The following is a 23,570-nucleotide window of genomic DNA, read 5'->3' as shown; positions in this document are numbered from 1 at the left end:
CCCTAGATTTTGTTTTCTGTGTGTTTGGTGTAATGGGATCCTTTTTATCATTTTTTTTCTTTCTGACTAAAAAAATGTTACACTGTCAGAAGGTAACTTGGAAAAAAAAAATCAACTGTATTTGAAGATCTCAAATATTTAATATAACTACATATTTTTTAAAAACAAATGCATACATCTGCCGGATTGTCAAAAAAGCAAGAGAGTTCCAGAAAAATATCTATTTCTGCTTTATTGACTATGCCAAAGCCTTTGACTGTATGGATCACAATAAACTGTGGAAAATTCTGAAAGAGATGAGAATACCAGACTACCTGACCTGCCTCTTGAGAAACCTATATGCAGGTCAGGAAGCAACAGTTAGAACTGGACATGGAACAACAGACTGGTTCCAAATAGGAAAAGGAGTACGTCAAGGCAGTATATTGTCACCCTGCTTATTTAACTTATATGCAGAGTACATCATGAGAAACTCTGGGCTGGAGGAAGCACAAGCTGGAATCAAGATTGCTGGGAGAAATATCAATAACCTCAGATATGCAGATGACACCACCCTTATGGCAGAAAGTGAAGAGGAACTAAAAAGCCTCTCCATGAAAGTGAAAAAGTTGGCTTAAAACTCAACATTCAGAAAACTAAGATCATGGCATCCGGTCCCATCACTTCACAGCAAATAGATGGGGAAACAGTGGACATGGTGGCTGACTTTATTTTTCTGGGCTCCAAAATCACTGCAGATGGTGATTGCAGCCATGAAATTAAAAGATGCTTACTCCTTGGAAGGAAAGTTATGACTAACCTAGACAGCATATTAAAAAGCAGAGACATTACTTTGTCCACAAAAGTCCATCTGGTCAAGGGTATGGTTTTTCCAGTGGTCATGTATGGATGTGAGAGTTGGACTATAAAGAAAGCTGAGCACCGAAGAATTGATGCTTTTGAACTGTGGTGTTGGAGAAGACTCTTGAGAGTCCCTTGGACTGCAAGGAGATCCATCCAGTCCATTCTAAAGGAGATCAGTCCTGGGTGTTTACTGGTACAACTGATTTTGAAGCTGCAACTCCAATACTTTGGCCACCTGATGTGAAGAGCTAACTCATTTGAAAAGACTCTGATGCTGGGAAAGATTGAGGGCAGGAGGAGAAGGGGACGACAAAGGATGAGATGGCTGGATGGCATCACTGACTCGATGGACATGAGTTTGGGTAAACTCCGGGAGTTGGTAATGGACAGGAGGCCTGGTGTGCTGTGATTCATGGGGTCGCAAAGAGTTGGACACAACTGAGCGACTGAAGTGAAGTAAAGCTAATTAAAAATTTCACATTATTATTACTTTTTAACTTTTTGGCCACACTATGTGGCATGTAGAATTTTAGCTCCCTGAGCAGGGATCGGATCCAAGCCTCCTGCAGTGGGAGCATGGAGTCTCAAACACTGGACCACCAGGGATGTCCCCCAAATCTCACCTTTCGTATGCATTCCTTTCAGGCCTAGAAGTGTGCTGCCTGCACACCATAGTCTCCTCCCCAGTCCCAAATATACACACAGTTTTACACACTAAAAAGAAACTGACTGAATGGAAAGTACTTACTTCTATTTCCATATGAACACAGCTTGCTAAACCATCTCTTGCGATACCTTCTATGGTGTCCCTACTTAATCCGTACTTGTGATTACCGTAATTATAGGTTAGAATGAATTTCCCCTGCAAGGGAAGAAGTAAAAAGACTTTCCAATAACAGCTGCCATCATGGAATTTAATATAAATTAAATGACTTGATATCTTCTTTCTATATGACTCCATAAAACTTATAAATATTAGCGATTATATAAGGATGACAATGGGTTTAAGAAACTTAATATCAAACTGTGATGGAGAAGTTCATTCAGAATTCCTGGCTGGCAAAAAAAAAAAAGGCTTTTGGAGATAATCTAGAGCAGAGTGAAGGCAATGAAGCTTACGGTAAACAGATCATTTTGTCCACTGACCCACTTCCTGCCAAATGTGTGCTATAAACCTTCATTAAGGAGAAAGCAAAACTAATAGTTACTTTGTGCCTCAGCCGTTTTGGGTCTCCCAGCACACCAGCTCTCCCCCAAAAGCTTTCATTCCCAAAGGCCTTGCACTCCCAGATAAGCCTGAAGGCTGTGAATTACAGCCACATTCTCAACTTTTGCATTCTGAGATAAGCTGTAAAATACAGACCCCTCCTGCTTTTCCTCATAAACACAGCTTTTTATTGGAACTGCCCCAAATGTATTCAGCAGCCTCGCTGGGTGCCCTCTAGACATTTGAGGTATAAATACTGCCTTCTCATTATATTCCGGAAGCTCCTCCTGAAACTGTAGTCATGTGTAAAAAAGAAAGAAAGAAAAAAAGAACTAGAAACATCTCTCAAAATTGTCTTGACTTTTCCTTTGATGATATGATATTTACTAAATTACAAGGTGGATGCTGATGACAACAGAAGGAAGAAAAATGTGGACATCCTTGGCCACCAGGACTCTTCCGATACATGATTTTGAAATAAATAATGAAGTGAAAACTCCTCAGGCTAAGCCCCATCCTCCGAAGCCCTGCAACAGCCAGCACTGTCGTTACAAACAGTAGCAGTTTGGGGGTCTCTGATGCTACCCTGTGCCTCCTGGCCTGGAGGTTCTGGAGATCCATGGGGATGGGGGGTGGGCTACCTGTCAGGGGGCGGTGTTGGAAGGCCATGAAACATAGGGTGTCCCTCAGGTGGGATGGGTTCTCTGGGGCATGTGTCTGGTGTGGGCAATGAGAAAAATCCATACCCTCCCATAATCAAATGAAATTTATGTTATATATTCTAAAAGTTAAAGACTCAACAATAAATATCCTTAATACTTTACCCACTCAATGTCATACTGTATTCTCTGCAACAAACACTATGACTCCTTTCCTTTTAATATCTATATTATATTTATATACAGATAAACAGATATCTGAATCTCTTGTCAGGTATGACTTATTTCATCTTGTTTACTGTGACTCACCCTGTTTTTTACAATGTATATTTGAATCACTTTCCAGATGTAGACTATGAGTTTGCTTACTTGTGTGTACAAGGGCACACAAGTGGACCCAAAAACCATTTTTTGGAAGAAGGGAGGGTTGGGAGACATCTTGCACTGTACTTGTGTACATAAAACAAGCCTTGTTCAACTGATTTGTTAAGAATTGAGATGAGTGGTCCCCCAGCTTCTGGAGAGGTATACTCCTGTCATGGCTTCCGGCCTGTGGATTTCTTCATACATAGCAATAATCTTATCTCAGACACCTCCAGATCTGCGGTCTTATTTCCACCAGGGAAGAAGAGGCTATGCAGGTGAGTGACTGTGTATATGGCCTTAAGGGTTCATGTGTCTGTGGGCACATGGAGAGATGATCTGTGTTTTGGGGGGTGTGGAATGTATATTGAAGTGTGTGCTCGTCTACGTGTACCCATCAGAGTGGGGAAGTGTGACTGTCCACAGCAGGTGTGCAGGGCTGGGGTGTGCCAGGGCTTCTCTTAAGCGGGACTGTGACTTGGAAGGAGACAGGCTGGCTGGGGAGTGTTCCGTAGAGGGGTTCTGTGTGCAGAGGCTGAGTGTGTGGGTGTGACTGATGCAGCTGACAAGGTGTCGTGAGTTTCTCCTCTCTAGGTTTGTCTCTCTTCACGAAACAGCCTCAAGCTCCCTTTAAAGAAAAGATCTTAACTACAAAATTCAAGTTAAAGATGCTGATACCACAGTGAAGTCATGCATGTTAGCAGAGGCAGTAAAAGTGAGTGCTTTTCCAGTACACAAGAACTTTCATAGTGAGAGTAAATAGAAGACTAAATACAGTTCAGACGTATGGTGATTTCTTAGACTAGGGACTGTTGGACTTACTTGATTACAGACAAGATAAGGTCTGAAACATCAGGGGAGCCCGTGGGGCACTGAGAGCAGTGGAACTAAATCAAGAAAAAATGCCCCAGACTCTACCACGAGAAATTAACAGCAGTGTGGGGAACTAGTTGTCTTTCAACCCAAAGAGTCCTAAGAGAATGCTTCTTACTAATATCAAGATAACTCTTCAGATTTCTATTATGGCTTTTAGAAATAGAAAGTCTCAGAGTACCCTTGGTACATTAAACCAAACTTCTAAAATATAGCCCTAGGAGAGAAAATCATAAAGAAGTTCCAAGATGTTCTTCTGACAAGATTAGAGGGAAAATGGCCGAGGGACTTATAGGGCTTTCTCACTCGGCTTCTCTGTGAAAGCAAGAGAAAATATGTACCATGTGGAAAGCTGGTCATTCACAATTAAACTCATAGCAACTGCAGAGCCTATGCCTACATGCTCCACAGTTGCCTGCACTGAGGTGGAAGCCAGGTCTGTTATCCGAGGATGGGGCAGAGAAAGGACAGATGAAGGAGCAGGGGGCAGAGAGGAGGAAGCCTGCAGCAGTAAGAGCATCACTGGTTGGATGGTAATCTTTCAAAAGCAGAAACAGAGATTAATCCTTAATCCTGTCCTTCACCAGGCTTCAGGGGGGAAAAAAAAGTGGTGTACGATTAATTTAGTGATAGAAAGAAGTGAAGATAAGATAAACAAAATTAAGGCCCATGCCTGAAAAGAGAATAAAAAGGCTTACAGATTTATCAGTAGTGATGAAGATATGAGATACTCTTTAACTAAAGTCATGGGTGGATAATGTATGGACATTAGCAATATACCTTTGACAGATGAAACACACTAGGGTTGTGAGGATTCCCTTTGATGTGAAGGGCCAAGAAAGAGCAAATAAATTATTTTTAAGGAAATGAACTTAGACACCAGGTTGTTGTGAATTACTACCGATGACCAGATGATCAGGGTTTCAGGGGGTAAAGCCTTAAATTGAATAAAACTGTCCAGAGCTCCTATGAAAGGGACCAGAGCAGGGTAGTGACCCTCACCCAGGAAAGCCACAGACCTCAAGGAAATGAGGAATCTTTTCTGATCTAATGTCGAGGGCTTCCAACTGCGTTACTGACCTGCCTGCCAGCTCTCTGGGACTGAGGACTCCTCACACAGCGATGTTTCAGGGGAAGAGTAAGGCTGTGTACGTACGTGTCCAGGGCAGACCAACTGGCTGAAATGGTGCGTAGGGTCACAACAATTAGAAAGCACCAAAGATAGCAAACACAGGGAGTGGTCTGTGGACAGAACACGCCAACTCCCTGGAAGTGCTCAATTCATAAGTTAGCTGCGTAACATCAGTTCTGTGCGAGCCGTTTATCTTGAGTAAAATCTGACCATAAATAGCAGCACCTGACAAACACAGATCTCAAGAACTTTTCACGGTGCTCTTTCTTCCGTTTTCTTAAAAAATCTCTTTATTCAGTTTCATTGGAGATTTACAGTATTTTCTCCAAGATCATAAAGCCGTGTGTGGACGATGATATATCAAAGGTATTAAAAACACAACTCAATGAGAATCCATCCAAGTAATTGTTCTCTTTCTTATCATGATCTCCTAATACTTCTACCAGAGAACATGTATTTCTTGTGCACATAAAGAGCATTCTTACCATGTTTTGCATTTCATCAAAAACTTCTTGAGAGGTAAAATGATAATCAACCCGATCTCCTTCTCCAAAGTAAGGCAGTCTGGTGGTGTGACAGGCCCTGAAAACAGAAAGTGTCTCTTTCTATTAATTTGAAATTCAAAATGGAAAAGGTTTTGGCATAAAGTATGTTTTAAAAAATTAAAATGGATCCACAAATCATAAAGTAACGTAACCATGAAAACCCTGATGTTTGGCAGTGCTAGACATGTTCACTTGCTATACTGTATGGGGGTTATACAAACTTTGGATTCAGTTCAGATCAGTCACTCAGTTGTATCTCTTTGTGACCCCATGGACTGCAGCATGCCAGGCCTCCCTGTCCATCACCAGCTCCCGGAGTTTACTCAAACTCATGTCCATTGAGTCAGTGATGCCATCCAACCATCTCATCCTCTATCATCCGCTTCTTCTCCTGCCCTCAATCTTTCCCCAGCATCAGGGTCTTTTCAGATGAGTCAGTTCTTCGCATCAGATGGCCAAATTATTGGAGTTGCAGCTTCAACATCAGTCCTTCCAATGAACACCCAGGACTGATCTCCTTTAGGATGGACTGGTTGGATCTCCTTGCAGTCCAAGGGACTCTCAAGAGTCTTCTCCAACACCACAGTTCAAAAGCATCAATTCCTCGGCGCTCAGCTTTCTTTATAGTCCAACTCTCACATCCATATGTGACTACTGGGAAAACCATAGCCTTGACTAGACGGACCTTTGTTGGCAAAGTAATGTCTCTGCTTTTTAATATGCTGTTTAGGTTGGTCATAACTTTCCTTCCAAGGAGTAAGAGTCTTTTAATTTCATGGCTGCAGTCACTGTCTGCAGTGATTTTAGAGCCCCCCAAAATTTAGTGTTGGATTATCAACACTAAGTTTTCACTTACTGTTCTTTACCACCTTCTGAGTCATGACCTCTGATATCGTATCATCAAACTTTAAGAAATAAAACAATATTTATCACCCATATACTTTTCACCCAAATGTTTTCATACTCTCCCTGGTCTATGGCTATTTTCTAGAATGCTCCCTACCCCATTCCTCTATCTGGTTAGCCCACTTGTCTTCAGGACTCAGTTTAAGTGTCACTCTCAAAAGGCCTTTCTGGACCCTCTGTGGCTGGGTTATGCACCTCTTCTTTATCCACCTGTAGTCTCAATGCCTGCCGCCAACTCCTCCCCCGCCCCCTTGTTCAGGACCCCATCTCCTCCACTGCTGGAGGGTGGAGACTACTCGTTCCTCATTCCTGCCACACTCATCAATCTATATGAATTTCCTGAGGGACTCCATGATTCCAACACCGTATGGAATTCTCAGTATGGCATTCTCAGCTCAACCAGAGAGGGCTTTTCTGCCCGCTGTCTGAAATAACATCCCCACAGCTTCCTTGGTGGCTCAGATGGTAAAGAACCCACCTACAATGCAGGAGACCCAGGTTTGATCACTGGGTTAGGAAGATCCCCTGAAGAAGAAAATGGAAAATGGCAACCGGCTCTAGTATTCTTGCCTGGAGAATTCTATGAACAGAGAGGAGCCTGGAGGGCTACAGTCCATGAGTCTCAAAGAGTCAGACACGACTGAGCACACACATGCATGCAACCAGCTCACCACACCCCAATTACCCTGTTACTCCTTCTCTTTTCTGTTTTTTCCTCTTTTCCCCAGGAGGATGTATGACTCATAAAGGGAGCACTTTATGTTCCTAAAATTTTTTTTCATTAATTTTTAAAAATTTCTGCCATACCACAATGTGAATCACCCTTAAGTATACATATGTCCCCTCCTTCTTGAACCTCCCTCCCACCTCTCCCCATCCTACCCCTCCAGGTAGTCACAGGGCACTGGGTTTGAGCTCCCTGTGTCATACAGCAAATTCCCACTAGCTATCTGCTTTACATATGGTAATGTATGTGTTTCAACGCTGCTCTCTCAGTTCATCCCAGCCTCTCCTCCCCACGCTGTATCCACACGTCTGTTTTCCATGTCTGCGTCTCTATTCCTGCCCTGCACATAGGTTCATCCTTACCATTTTTCTAGATTCCACATATATGCATCAATATACGTATTTGTTTTTCTCTTTCTGACGAACCGCACTTTGTCTAACAGGCTCTAGGTTCATCCACCTCACTAGAACTGACTCAAATGCATTCCTTTTTATGGCTGAGTAATATTCCATTGTGTATATGTACCACAACTTCCTTCTCCATCTGCTGATGGACACCTAGGCTGTGTCCATGTCCCAGCTATTGTAAATAGGGAGCACTTTATCTTGTTCATCGAATCTGCTACTTCATTCACAGTGCCTGGCCCACAGTAGGCATTTACTAAATATCTGTAACATGAATGAATTAATCAAACATGTGAGGTGGACAGTAGCTGTGATAAGCTCCATTTTAAGATGACTATAAAAATGACTTGCCCAGGGACTTCCCTGGTGGTTCAGTGGTTAAAACTCGGGAATTTTCACTGCAGGGGGCTCAGGCTTGATCCCTGGTTGGGTAACTAAGATCCCACATGACAGGTGGCATGCCCCCACCACCAAAAAAAAAAAAAAAGACCTGTCCAAGACCACAGAGCAGGCCAATACTGGTCCCAGAACTAAACTATGACTCCCAACTAGCCCAGGACTCTTGATTTCAGACATGCTGACTTCCCAATGCTAAGTTCTGGGAATGCAAACTGATTTTTAGATTATCTTATGGCTTTAAAACAGGAGATGCAAGTAGCTAGACAAATGACATGCTGTTTCACTGACTCCTCACAAAAAGATATGAGGTAGGTATTATTACCATTACCAATGGTTATATTACCATTACCACTGTTATTACCTCATTACTACTGTTCTCATTTTACAGATAATGAAACTGAGATACATCAGTGAAGTAACATGACTCAGTAACAACCACAGGATGACACTGAAGTCAAGTCCTTTTAGGATCACACTAAGAGGCAAGAATACACAGAAGAACTGTACAAAAAAGATCTTCATGACCCAGATAATCATGATGATGTGATCACTCACCTAGAGCAAGACATCCTGGAATGTGAAGTCAAGTGGGCCTTAGGAAGCATCACTACGAACAAAGCTAGTGGAAGTGATGGAATTCCAGTTGAGCTATTTCAAATCCTAAAAGATGATGCTGTGAATGTGCTGCACTCAATATGTCAGCTAATTTGGAAAACTCAGCAGTGGCTACAGGACTGGAAAAGGTCAGTTTTCATTTCAATCTCAAAGTAAGGAAATGCCAAAGAATGCTCAAACTACCACACAATTGCACTCATCTCACACACTAGTAAAGTAATGCTCAAAATTCTCCAAGCCAGGCTTCAGCAATATGTGAACCGTGAAATTCCAGATGTTCAAGCTGGTTTTAGAAAAGGCAGAAGAACCAGAGATCAAATTGCCAACATCTGCTGGATCATTGAAAAAGCAAGAGAGTTCCAGAAAAACATCTATTTGTGCTTTATTGACTATGCCAAAGCCTTTGACTGTGTGGATCACAATAAACTGGAGAATTCTGAAAGAGATGGGAATACCAGACCACCTGACCTGCCTCTTGAGAAACCTGTATGCAGGTCAGGAAGCAACAGTTAGAACTGTTGGAACAACAGACTGGTTCCAAATAGGAAAAGGAATATGTCAAGGCTGTATATTGTCACCTTGCTTATTTAACTTATATGTAGAGTACATCATGAGAAATGCTGGGCTGGAGGAAGCACAAGCTGGAATCAAGATTGCCAGGAGAAATATCAATAACCTCAGATATGCAGATGATACCACCCTTATGGCAGAAAGTGAAGAAGAACTAAAGAGCCTCTTGATGAAAGTGAAAGAGGAGAGTGAAAAAGTTGGCTTAAAACTCAACATTCAGAAAACTAAGATCATGGCATCTGGTCCCATCATTTCATGGCAAATAGATCGGGAAACAATGGAAACAGTGTCAGACTTTATTTTTTGGGGCTCCAAAATTACTGCAGATGATGATTGCAGCCATGAAACTAAAAGACGCTTACTCCTTGGAAGGAAAGTTATGACTGACCTAGACAGCATATTAAAAAGCAGAGACATTACTTTGCCAACAAAGGTCTGTCTAGTCAAGGCTATGATTTTTCCAGTAATCATGTATGGATGTGAGAGTTGGACCATAAAGAAAGCTGAGTGCTCCAACCAGTCCATCCTAAAGGAGATCAGTCCTGGGTGTTCACTGGAAGGACTGATGTTGAAGCTGAAACTCCAATACTTTGGCCACCTGATGCGAAGAGCTGACTCATTTGAAAAGACCCTGATGCTGGGAAAGATTGAGGGCAGGAGGATAAGGAGATGACAGAGGATGAGATGGTTGGATGGTATCACCGATTCAATGGACATGAGTTTGGGTAAACTCCGGGAGTTGGTAATAGACAGGGAGGCCTGGTGTGCTGCAGTTCATGGTGTCACAAAGAGTTGGACATGACAGAGTGACTGAACTGAACTAAGAGGGTAAAGTCACAACCTCAACATCTTCTCCATTTCAAAGTAAAAAACCAACAAGCTTTTATAATTCATACTATTGTTCCCCTGCTTTATAGCCAAGAACTAACAATAGTATAAATGTAAAGGTTTTAAGATCGCATTTAAATTGCATACTGAAGAAAGTGCACATATTCTAAGAGAAGGCGGTCCAAACACCACAACCTTTGTTAAGGTGTTTGCTCGCACCAACATCTCTTCCCACCATTTGGCAGGGACCTGAGACCCTCTGCTTGTTGGTGTCCTTGACAGTCAGGACAGATAACTCAGTGATTTCGCTTCAGGTACGGTGCACCCTTAATGTAGCCTTTACACACTGTACTGAATTTGCATTTTCCAACAAAGGAATTGAGTGGCAGGGATTTTCTCAGAATTTCTAAAAGAAAGACAAAGCAAAGAAGCAATCTGAAGCTTCTAGGCAGGTAAATAAAGGGATGGCTTCACTGGTGTGGAGAATGCTGATGACAGAACCGGCATCCACTGTGGAACTTTCTATTAAGAAGGACCTGGGATGACCTACGGTTTTTTGAATCTGTCATCCAGTTTTCACATATAGAAATGTCTGCTCTGTAGCATGCTGTCCAAATATGAATATCTTAAAAAGGAAATACTTCATAGTGAAAGCAATGTTCATTAAACTGAGATAAACACAATACCAGATAAAGAAATTTGCTTGGGCCATCACCTTTAATATCTTTCCTGTCCCCGGTCTAAACATAATTTCAATTGTAATTTACATTTCTATGAGTTTATTTTTACTAACTTACTAGTTCAATCATGGTATGTTAGTTAAAACCTGGTTTGTGATGGGAGCCATACTCCCTGTTAGTTTCATTTAACAGACAAAAGAGCTGAGTTAGCAGTTAACCTCAGACTATAACACAGGTGCTCAAAAGTCTAAGGGTGAGTTACACATTCTCAAAGGCCGATTCACTGGCCAGCTGTCATCTAGGATCCTAACAAACCAAGTCCGTGGGCTGGGGGAGATGATCAGGACAGAAAGGAATCTGGAAGGCCAGGCCAAATAATGAAATGTCTCTACATCCGGGAAGATATAAGAGGAAGAAGCAAAGATGTCTAAGAAGAGCTAGGAGATGGCTGAGGGAGTAGAAGTTTTTTCAGTGTGATTCAGAAGCGTGCAGATTTAGAATCTCAATTCTGGACCAGATTGCCTTAAGAAATAATGAACTTGTTACTGCAAATATTTAGGCAGAGCGCATTTTGGCTGTGAGTGCATCCAAATTCAAGCATATTTATAGAATGCCATATTGTGAGCAAGGGAACTGGGTGTTCACAAATGCCCAGGTATTCTGAGGGTGCTTGGTAGGCATGCCGAATTGGTCCCAATGCCCAATGCAAATGTGTATCAGTAAGTTGCTGGATACAATTTAAGAGATCAGGAACACAGAAGATTCCAGCATATACTGTGTCTGACTATCAAATTCCAGGGATCCACTACTCTGTCCACTTTCCAGTAACTACATACCACTTTCTAGTTCGTGCCACCAGCACCTGTCACTACATCCTCCCCAGTCTCCTAGTTTCCAGCCTTCCTTCCCCAAACCCTCTCCCAAACTGCCCACAGGGGCCACTTTCTGAAATGCAGCTGTGACCCTGACACTCCTCTGCTCAGAGATCCTTTATGGCCAAACCCCTGACTTTTTCTCTGGTCCCATCTTCTGCCATCTTCCTCCATGCTTCACGCCTAGACAGGCTACAGAGTATAACACTCTCAGTTAATCAAATGTGCTGTTGTTCTTTCTGCCTGGACTGCATTCCCTGCTCAAATCTCACATCCCATTTACCCCTGATTTCTTCTGTCACAGAGGTTCTTCACTTCCCTCATCATCAGATCAGATCAGATCAGATCAGTCGCTCAGTCGTGTCCGACTCTTTGCGACCCCATGAATCACAGCACGCCAGGCCTCCCTGTCCAGCACTAACTCCCGGAGTTCACTCAGACTCACGTCCATTGAGTCACTGATGCCATCCAGCCATCTCATCCTCTGTCGTCCCCTTCTCCTCTTGCCCCCAATCCCTCCCAGCATCAGTCTTTTCCAATGACTCAACTCTTCGCATGAGGTGGCCAAAGTACTGGAGTTTCAGCTTTAGAATCATTCCTTCCAAAGAAATCCCAGGGCTGATCTCCTTCAGAATGGACTGGTTGGATCTCCTTGCAGTCCAAGGGACTCTCAAGAGTCTTCTCCAACATCACAATTCAAAAGCATCAATTCTTTGGCGCTCAGCCTTCTTCACAGTCCAACTCTCACATCCATACATGACCACAGGAAAAACCATAGCCTTGACTAGGTTGGCAAAGTAATGTCTCTGCTTTTGAATATGCTATCTAGGTTGCTCATAACTTTCCTTCCAAGGAGTAAGCGTCTTTTAATTTCAAGGCTGCAGTCACCATCTGCAGTGATTTTGGAGCCCAGAAAAATAAAGTCTGACACCGTTTCCACTGTTTTCCCATCTATTTCCCATGAAATGATGGGACCGGATGCCATGATCTTTGTTTTCTGAATGTTGAGCTTTAAGCCAACTTTTTCACTCTCCTCTTTCACTTTCATCAAGAGGCTTTTTAGTTCCTCTTCACCTTCTGCCATAAGGGTGGTGTCATCTGCACATCTGAGGTTATTGGTATTTCTCCTGGCAATCTTGATTTCAGTTTGTGTTTCTTCCAGTCCAGCGTTTCTCATGATGTACTCTGCATATAAGTTAAATAAACAGGGTGACAATATACTGCCTTGACGTACCCCTTTTCCTATTTGGAACCAGTCTGTTGTCCCATGTCCAGTTCTAACTGTTGCTTCCTGACCTGCATACAAATTTCTCAAGAGGCGGTCAGGTGGTCTGGTATTCCCATCTCTTTCAGGATTTCCCACAGTTTATTGTGATCTACACAGTCAAAGGCTTTGTCATAGTCAATAAAGCAGAAATAGATGTTTTTCTGGAACTCTCTTGTTTTTTTGATGATCCAGCAGATGTTGGCAATTTGATCTCTGGTTCCTCTGCCTTTTCTAAAACCAGCTTGAACATCAGGAAGTTCACGGTTCACGTACTGCTGAAGCCTGGCTTGGAGAATTTTGAGCATTACTTTACTAGCGTGTGAGATGAGTGCCTATCTTGTTAGATGGCTTTACTTAACTGAATCTCATATAGGTTGTAGGCTGCCAGGAGGACAAGACCCATGTCTGCTTGTTTCACAGTTTTATCGCTGGAACAAGGCACACAGATAGTGCTTACGAAACACTGACAGAAAGAATAAATAAACCACTCTACTAGTCTGTCACATCTGTATAAAGGGGCATTAGATTAGACAGCACTAGGGAGCTATAGCTCATATCATCTCATTTAGCTCAATAGCTATGAGTCTCTGATTTACTGTATTATTAGTAGAATATATTTAGTAGTCAACATCATGAAAAGGTTATAAAAATAAAGATTTCTCTAAGAAGAATAAGGTTTTGCTTTCATGCCTCTTCAGATCACTTTCAAGGCCTTAAATCTGGAAGATGAACAGGCGTGCTGGTATTGTTTTATGTTTCTCTCATTATCCAGCACTCGTCCAGGAAGCTACTGATCTGTGCAGTAATAGTAAGACTGGAAATAAGTGGAGAGACTCAGAAGGCATGGATGTATGCTCAGTTGCTCAGCGATATCTGACTCTTCGTGACCCTATGGACTATAGCTTGCCAGGCTCCTCTGTCTATGGGATTTTCTAGGCAAGAATACCAGAGTGGGTTGCCATGCCCTTCTCCAGGGGATCTTTCTGATTCAGGGATTGAACCTGCATCTCCTGCATTGGCAGGTAGATTCTTTATCAGTGAGCCACCTGGGAAGCCCCATCTTTAGGTCACTTATAACTAATACTGGTAAAGAAAGAACATCCAGCCTATTCCTAAAACCAAGAACAAATACTAAAATCAGATTCTGAGGCAAGAGAACAATCTCTCAGCCATCCCAATATCTGTTATACCACTGAGATACATTTTTAATATTTATACATCTGGATATGCAATTCAGTATGTGAATATTTCATTGAATGTCATGGTCTTGGGTAAATGCAATTTAAAAAGAAAGACAAAATGCCAGGAGAAAATGAGCTAACTAGGAGGGAAAGAAAAGATTCAAGCAAGCGCTAGAGAAAGTGCCCTTGTAAATGTTTATGTGTTTCACAATGAGACTATGTTCAAGCCTTTTTTTCCCATTTAATTAAAAATCAATAAAATTTATGTTGGCTGAAGACTAAAATAAAAGAAAAATCTAAACAAGAGCAATGGCTTGCCCCTGAGGATATGCTTTGGTTTTATCATTTGTTTTAATTAGAAAGTTGCTGCATATCATCATAGTACTATCTGACTTTCTTATTGCATGAAATTACTGGTTTCCTAATACTCTTTATGGTCCAATGATATGCTCTTTGGGCTCCCCAGGTGGCGCTCATAGTAAAACAACTCGCCTGCCAGCACAGGAGACATAAGAGATGCGGGTTCTATCCCTGGATGGGGAAGACCCCCTGGAGGTGGGCATGGCAACCCACTCTGGTATTCTTGCCTGGAGAATCCCATGGACAGAGAAGCCTGGCGGGCTACAGCCCAAAGGGTTGCAAAGAGTCGGACACAACTGAAGCGACTTAGCAAGCACGCATGACATGCTCTTTGATCCATGCCTTGGTGAAATTCTTAGAATGACCCTCCTATTTACAAGCCCTGATCTCTGCCTCCATGAAGATGCCAATGCACGGTCAGACAAGGCTTTTGAGCCCATGAGGGAGGTGGGAGGGTGACTGCAGGTCTTTCCACTCAGGTATCTTTCTACTGGCCACTAATCCTATCCAGAGGAGAAAAATAGCAGTGGTAACAGTACCATTAGAGGAGCAGGAAGCTAATTTAGGATTTCCGTTTTGTCATCCTGTGCCTCCAGACAAAGTGCATATGATGCTAACTATTTAAGGTCTGAGTTCCCCACCTTCAGAGTCTCTCCATTTATTTCCAAATACATTACAGACATTAAGGCAAGGGCCTCATCAATATTGTTCCCACTGCATCTTCAGGGCCCAACACATGGGAAGAACTCAATAAATCTTTATAGAAAGAATGGATGAACAAATGAATGAATCTCTTCATCTCTCCATGTACCCATCAGTGGAGGTTGGAAAAAAAAAAAAAAAACACCTATGCTTCTTAGCATAGTAATTTCCCACTGAATTTTGCAGGTAATACCACTAATTAACTCATCAGACAATCACTTAGTCATTCATTTAATAAATATTTCTCATGCAATTGGAAGTGCCTGGCCATCCGCTGAACACTGGGAACTTAGTCGTGAGCAAAGCTGGCATTGGTCCCCACCCTCACTGGGCTTACAGTCGAGCAGGGGAACCAGGCATTAAGTGCATCATCAAAAGCATGATGGACAGATATTTGTAACAGTGGAAAAGCAGGATTTAATGAAAATGAACATTGGTGGGGTAGAGGTGGGGGCTATCCAGTGAGAATGTCAAGGCCAACTGGATAAGAACCTTGATGATGACTTAACAGACATCTCCAAGAACACATCTGGCCCTACATGCCTCAGAGAGTAAACCACAAACAAACACGAAGGATGGGCTCTGAATCATTTGCAACAGAACTGGTGTCAGACATGTGGAAGGACTTCTAAGCAGGAAAGCCTTGGTTCATGTAAGTTACTTTGGTTCGCTAAAAGGTTCCAGGTTTACACATTAGCACCATAGTCAAGAGATATCTTTTTTGCTCTAATTTGATCATCCATTCATTATGCTCCACTTATCTTTCGAAGCAGGTTCTATACCGCTGTATAAGCATAAAGACACTCTGCCCTTTTCAATTCTGATATTAAGTTTTAATTTACTTTTTGTTGCTTCAGGGTGTTTAGAATAGATTAATGAGTAAATTCTTCTATAGTATTTGTTTCCTGGAGTTGCTCAAATGCTGGATATAATTTTATCCAGCATAAATGAACCTGTTTAACACAGTGTTTACATTGTTTGAACACATGTAGCTTAAGGGAAGGAACTTGTCTGTAACAGCATTAGAACATAACTTACATTTCTTTTTCTTGCCGTCTATGTATCTTTGCAGTCACATTCTCAGCTCACTGAGAAACATCACTAATCTAAAAGTAAGGTCTTTGCTATATGTAAAAAAGAAAAGGGGAAGCCACAGTTGAAAAGGCCACAGTGATAACTCTAACACTGAGACACAGAAACCTTTAAAAAGTCTCTAAGTCCAGCTGATGATTTCCCCAGAAGGTTCTTGTGTTTTGGATATATCCAGCTATTTTCACTGAGTCATTTGGGAATCACACAGCGAAATATCTGCCCCAGAAAACTGAAAGGGTACTGAATGCTAACCTGAGGGTAAGGAAAAGGAACCCTTTGGCTGTTATTTCTCATTCCTTCCTTCTGAAATATGACCTGAGCAGAAATAAAGCAGCTGACATGCTGGCAGCGTGCGCTCCAACAGTGATGAGGAGAGGCTGTGACTGGAGTGCAGACACACCCCCCACACCCCAATCATAATGTTGTGATTCGCGTGTCACACCACACGGCGATAGGAAGAGGCCATGCTCCAATACCACGAGGCTTAATTAAAACCACTACTACTACTACTAAGTCCCTTCAGTCGTGTCCGACTCTGTGCGACCCCATAGATGGCAGCCCACCAGGCTCCCCCGTCCCAGGGATTCTCCAGGCAAGAACGCTGGAGTGGGTTGCCATTTCCTTCTCCAATGCATGAAAGTGAAAAGTGAAAGTGAAGTCGCTCAGTCGTGTCCGACTCTTAGCGACCCCACGGACTGCAGCCTACCAGGCTCCTCCGTCCATGGGATCTTCTAGGCAAAAGTACTGGAGTGGGGTGCCATTGCCTTCTCCGGTTAAAACCGCATGTAGTTCCAAATCTTGGAGCAGGATTTTGGCTGTGGCTGAGTGCATCAAAACATTTGGAGGGTTAAAGTAAAAAATAAACAAATAAATACAGTGTATATCACAGTGTAATAACCGGCAAAGCAGTTCATAAGCCTTCTATGCATGTTTTTTTAACTTGCTTAAAATTAATAGCCATTGTGAGCAACAGCCGACATTTTACAGCCTTAGCAGCCAATAAACTCACCCGTATCTGAAGTAAGTGCTGAACTGTCTGCAGAGGCGGTGAGCGAGTTCTCGTTTACCACATGCTTGAGGACCAGCCAATACCAGCATGGGGTACGGGGCATCCAGACTAGGCAGGGTGCTGCAACATAGGGCAGAGCGGGCACGCGCATTAATGCATCCGGCGTGGAAAGCTGTCCACGTCGCAGTCACGGTGAATCCGGCTATCCGGCACTTGCTATCCGCAGACACGGTATGGAAGGACGGTCCTACTTTCCAGAAGCAAGTTGATTACAAAATAGCAAAGAATTTACTTTAACACCATTTTTTGAAGGAAAAAGACAGTAGGAGAGATACTCATTTCTGGTTGATGGAGTTTTCCCCCAAGAAATTCAAAATGAAAGAAATAAGCCTTGCCCTCTCAGAGGTAAACTTTTTCATATCTTTTTTAATAATTACTTTAATTGGAGGATACTTACTACACAATATTGTGATGGTTTTTGCCACACACCAACATGCATCAGCCATGGGGTATGCATGTGTCCCCCCATTCTGAACCTTTCCTCCCACCTCCCTTCACACCCTGTCCATCTGGGTTGTCCCAGAATACTGGCTTAGGGTGCCCTGCTTCATGCATCGAACTTGCACTGGTATCTTTTTTGCATATGGTAATGTACACGTTTCAATGCTATTATCTCAAATCATCCCACCCTTGCCTTCTCCCACTAAGTCCAAAAGTCTGTTCTGTGTCTCCTTTGCTGCCCTCAATGTAGGATCATTGTTACCATCTTTCTAAATTCCATACGTATGCATCAATTTACAGTATTCGTCTTCCTCTTCCTGACTTACTTCACTCTGTATAATAGGCTCCAGTTCTTATCTGTTGATTTAGAACACTGATGTGGGGACTTTCCTGGTGGTCCAATGGTTCAGAATCCTCCTTCCAACACAGAGGATGTGGGCTCAGTCCCTGTCAGGGAACTAAGATCCCATGTGCCACGGGGCAGGTAAGGCTGCACACAACTCGAGAGGCCTATGTGCCACAAATACTGAGCCCTCAGGCTCTAGAGCTCAACCACCAAAACTAGAGAACGCCTGCATGCCACAACGGAGACCCAGGGCAGCCAAATAATAATAATAATAAAGATAAAATGGCAAGTTTACTATAAAAAAGAACACATGTGTGCAAAGAAAATAATAATCACTAACATTTACATAAGCAATTACTATGTGCCACGCACTACTCTAGGCATCTTACGTGTATTACCTGATTTAATTATTTCAGGAAGCTAATGCATTCATTCTCCCCACTTAACACACGAAGAAACTGAAGTACAGAGAGGTTAATTAACATGCTCAAAGTAACAGCTAGTAAGTGAGAGCTGGTATATGAATTTAGGCCTGGCTTCCAGGTCTAAAAGACCAATTTGGACTAATTTACATAAAATCTCTTACAACAGGCAGAGCTGAAGTGTGTGGGCTTCACTCATGACACAAATTCTAGAAATACAGACTAAAGTATAATATTTTGAAAACAATATGGCTGAGGTGTAGATTCTATGAAGCACGGGGGCAGCACAGCATACGTTTTCAATCTCTCTGAACACTCACAGAAAGACAGAAAAACTTGAGAACAGAAGTCCATGGAAAATGTGGATAACAAAACCAGACGAAAAGCCACAAAGCCACAAGACCTTTATGGCACTGGAATCTGTGCAGGAGGAAGGAGGAGGGAGTGATGGGCAGCATTTGAGGACAACGGAACCCCAGAACAACACGTATCCAGAGAAAAGCAGGCAGGCTGGAACTGTACATGTCCAAAAGCCTACACATGAATGCTCATAAAAGCTGTATTTGCAGTAACCAAACACTGAGACCAGCCCAGATGTCCTTTGAGAGATGACTGGTTAAACTAATTGTGGTGTATTCAACAAGGAATACTACTCAGCAACACAAAGGAGTGAACCGTTGATACATTTAACAGCTTGGATGAATCTCCAGGGAATAAGGCTAAGCAAAAAAAAAAAAAAGTCAACCCTCAAAGGTTATACATACACTATATGATTCCATTTATATAGGCTTCTTGAAATGACAACATTCCAGAGAAGGGGAACAGATTATGGGAAGATGAGAAGGATGGAGGCAGCTGTTGCTATTAAAGGGATTCACGTGACAAAACTCCTGTATCTTGACTGGAAGTATGTTGTGCTCAGTCATGTCCGACTCTTTGCAACCCCATGGACTGTACCCCTCAGGCTCCTGAGTCCATGGGATTTCCCAGGCAAGAATACTGGAGTGGTTGCCATTTCCTACTCCAGGGGATCTTCCCAACTCAGGGATCGAACCCACATGTCTTGCATCTCCTGCACTGGGAGGCAGATTCTTTACCACTGTGCCACCTGGGAAGTTACCCATTTCCATCTTGAGTGGCGTGATGCTCATGTGAATCTACACATGTGATAAAATTGCACATAACTAAATGTACACACGAGTTCATGCAAAACTGGTGAAATCTGATAAGGATGATGGACTGTATCAATGTCAGGTTCCTGGTTTTGATATTCCACTATAGCTAAGCAAGATATTACCACTGAGGGAGACTGGGTGAAAGATACCTAGACTTTTTCTGTATTATCTCTTAACTGCATGTGAATCTAAAATTGCCTCAATAATTTTTACGTGATTAAAGAGGAAAAATTTTGAAAGAAGTGATGAAAATTGGGGATAGGCAAAGAAGATCTACTTCCTAAAGGAGAAAACCAAAACCTACAGAACAGAGCAAATATTACAGACTGTCATTCCAGAAAAAAGTTTCCTGAAAAAAATAAATAACAGTATACAACATATCTGAGAATATTAGCCCAGAACAACTGGGCTAGAAATGCTGTGACAATAATAATAAGGCATAGTCTCGTAAAATTGCTGGACTTTAAAAAGGCAGTGCGTGCTCAGTTGTGTCCAATTATTTGCAACCCCATATACTGTAGCCCACCAGGCTCCTCTGTTCATGGGATTTCCCAGGGAACAATACTGGAGTAGGTTGCCATTTACTTCTCCTTAAAAAAGGCAGAAGTGGGGGTAATTATTTAGCTAGAAAGAGAACACACGATTTATACAGGAAAGAAAATTAAATTGTCATCACATTTTTGACAGCAATTTTTGCACGAAAAGAAAATGGGAGAAGCCCTTTTAATATATTCCAGGAAGAAAAAAGTGTGAGTCATGGCTTCTATATACAGCAAAAACTGATTTTCTAGTGTAAAGGGCAGATAATCTTCCATATTATCAACATGGAAGATTTCAAGAGACACTGATTGCACAGCCCTTCCTAAGCACTGTGCTAAAGAACAAGCTTCATACAACTAAAATGACTCAAGAGGCATCACTATAAGGGCTGGCAGTGGGCAATAAATATGCAGTTACCCAGAGAACTAAGGCTAAATGACAGCAAAGGAGAAAGTGCAGTGTGTGATGGATATATGTTCTGACAATATAAATATAGTGCACTATTTTTAAAATGGAGTGATTGACACTTATATGAAATATATACAGTAGGCAAATTCATAGAGACAGAAAGTATATTAGAAGTTACCAGGGGGTGAGGTAGCAGGAAACGGGGAGTTATTACCTAAAGGCTACAGAGCTTCTGTTCTGGGTGATGAGAAACTTGGAAACAGATGGTGGTGATGGTCGCACAATACTGTGAATATAATTAAGGCCACTAAACTGTACACTTCCAAATGGTTAAAATGGCAAATTTTATGTTATATATATATATTTTTTTTAACTGAAATAAAAAACAATGGGGGATGGTTAACAGGAAGAACATTAGCAAAATGGTTTTAATGCTTCAGTAATTATTACTACTGGTATTCTTACACTGTTGTGGTGTAATATGGGACATTAAAAAAAAGAGTAATCATGGGATGTTCTAATTTCAGCTTCTTCAATGTCTTTGGTGAGGGAGAAAAGGAGATATAGATGTAACACAGGTGAAGTTCAGTAAAAGCTCAACTGTAGTCTTGAAGCTGAATTGTATCAATTGAGGAGGTATTTTACTATCTATTTCCTGGTGGCTTCCCTGGTGGCTAAGACAGTAAAGCATCTGCCTACAATGTGGGAGACCCGGGTTCGATCCCTGGGTCGGGAAGATCCTCTGGAGAAGGAAATGGCAACCCACTCCAGTATTCTTGCCTGGAAAATCCCATGGACGGAGGAGCCTGGTAGGCTACAGTCTATGGGGTTGCAAAGAGTTGCACACGACTGAGCGACTTCACTCACTTTACTATCTATTTATAGATAGAGCTATCTATATACAGATTCAGTTCAGTTCAGTTCAGTCGCTCATTCGTGTCCAGCTCTTTGCGACCCCATGGACTGCAGCACGCCAGGCCTCTCTGTCCATCACCAACTCCTGTAGTTCACTCAGACTCATGTCCATCGAGTCAGTGATGCCATCCAGCCATCTCACCCTCTGTCGTCCCCTTCTCCTCTTGCCCCCAATCCCTCCCAGCATCAGAGTCTTTTCCAATGAGTCAACTCTTCGCATGAGGTAGCCAAAGTACTGCAGTTTCAGCTTTAGCATCATTCCTTCCAAAGAACACCCAGGACTGATCTCATTTAGAATGGACTGGTTGGATCTCCTTGCAGTCCAAGGGACTCTCAAGAGTCTTCTCCAACACCACAGTTCAAAAGCATCAATTCTTCGGCGCTCAGCTTTCTTCACAGTCCAACTCTTACATCCATACATGAGCACAGGAAAAACCATAGCCTTGACTAGATGGACTTTTGTTGGCAAAGTAATGTCTCTGCTTTTGAATATGCTCTAGAGAGCATATTCATAATTTTCCTTCCAAGGAGTAAGCGTCTTTTAATTTCATGGCTGCAGTCACCATCTGCAGTGATTTTGGAGCCCAGAAAAATAAAGTCTGACACTGTTTCCACTGTTTCCCCATCTATTTGCCATGGAGTGATGGGACCAGATGCCATGATCTTCGTTTTCTGAATGTTGAGCTTTAAGCCAACTTTTTCACTCTCCTCTTTCACTTTCATCAAGAGGCTTTTTAGTTCCTCTTCACTTTCTGCCATAAGGGTGGTGTCATCTGCATATCTGAGGTTATTGATATTTCTCCCGACAATCTTGATTTCAGCTTGTGCTTCTTCCAGCCCAGTGTTTCTCATGATGTACTCTGCATATAAGTTAAATAAGCAGGGTGACAATATACAGCTTTGACGTACTCCTTTTCCTATTTGGAAGCAGTCTGTTGTTCCATGTCCGGTTCTAACTGTTGCTTCCTGACCTGCATACAAATTTCTCAAGAGGCAGGTCAGGTGGTCTGGTATTCCCATCTCTTTCAGAATTTTAGAAGAGGTGGCAAGAATGCACAGAAGAACTGTACAAAAAAGATCTTCACGACCAAGATAATCATGATGGTGTGATCACTCACCTAGAGCAAGACATCCTGGAATGTGAAGTCAAGTGGGCCTTAGAAAGCATCACTGTGAACAAAGCTAGTGGAGGTGATGGAATTCCAGTTGAGCTATTCCAAATCCTGAAAGATGATGCTGTGAAAGTGCTGCACTCAATTTGCCAGCAAATTTGGAAAACTCAGCAGTGGCCACAGGACTGGAAAAGGTCAGTTTTCATTCCAATCCCAAAGAAAGGCAATGCCAAAGAATGCTCAAACTACCACACAATTGCACTCATCTCACACGCTAGTAAAGTAATGCTCAAAATTCTCTAAGCCAGGCTTCAGCAATACATGAACTGTGAAATTCCAGATGTTCAAGCTGGTTTTAGAAAAGGCAGAGGAACCAGAGATCAAATTGCCAACATCTGCTGGATCATCAAAAAAGCAAAAGAGTTCCAGAAAAAACATCTATTTCTGCTTTATTGACTATGCCAAAGCCTTTCACTGTGTGGATCACAATAAACTGGAAAATTCTGAAAGAGATGGGAATACATTGTGATTGGGAAATACCATTTCTCACTAAAACGAACTAGGGCTTCTTGGAGAAACGGCTGATTTCAGAGTTCGGACAAGGCTTGGACAACATCAATCTGAAGAACCTTGTCATATGAGACAGCAAGAAAGCCATCACTGACTATGAGGCCAGAGTCAAGACAATATGAAAAATCCATTTTCATATTCGATTCTTACTTCAGTCTAGCCAGGAGAGAGGACAGTAATTCCCCAGTATCACAGCCTAAAAGTTCCAAGAGAAAGAGTCAGGGTTTCTTTCCTGGAGGTTGACTTCTGGGGCTGCCAGGGAGCATGTCCTGACCCAGGGTGGGAAGGACACAGCATGCCTCCTCCTGCCTCCACAAGCTTTACATCATGGACACTGCTCCATCCCA

General features: G+C 42.3%; 1 protein-coding gene across 2 annotated transcripts in view; it reads right to left on the bottom strand.

Moving 5' to 3' along the window:
* Positions 1–23,570, bottom strand: part of LRGUK (leucine rich repeats and guanylate kinase domain containing) — a 106,257-nt gene that overhangs the window by 45,439 nt on the left and 37,248 nt on the right. For both annotated transcript variants that reach the window (XM_019959104.2, XM_070788180.1), the window contains exons 11-13: positions 17,235–17,354; positions 5,563–5,659; positions 1,592–1,705 (exon numbers count right to left, since the gene is read on the bottom strand). In XM_019959104.2, the coding sequence (XP_019814663.2) occupies positions 1,592–1,705; positions 5,563–5,659; positions 17,235–17,354 (331 nt within the window). The remainder of the gene's footprint in view (positions 1–1,591; positions 1,706–5,562; positions 5,660–17,234; positions 17,355–23,570) is intronic.

The sequence above is a fragment of the Bos indicus genome, chromosome 4 (assembly GCF_029378745.1).
Source record: "Bos indicus isolate NIAB-ARS_2022 breed Sahiwal x Tharparkar chromosome 4, NIAB-ARS_B.indTharparkar_mat_pri_1.0, whole genome shotgun sequence".
Taxonomy (NCBI): Eukaryota; Metazoa; Chordata; class Mammalia; order Artiodactyla; family Bovidae; genus Bos; species Bos indicus.
The sequence above is the reverse complement of the archived record's forward strand: the minus strand, read 5'-3'. Positions and strand labels throughout refer to the sequence as shown.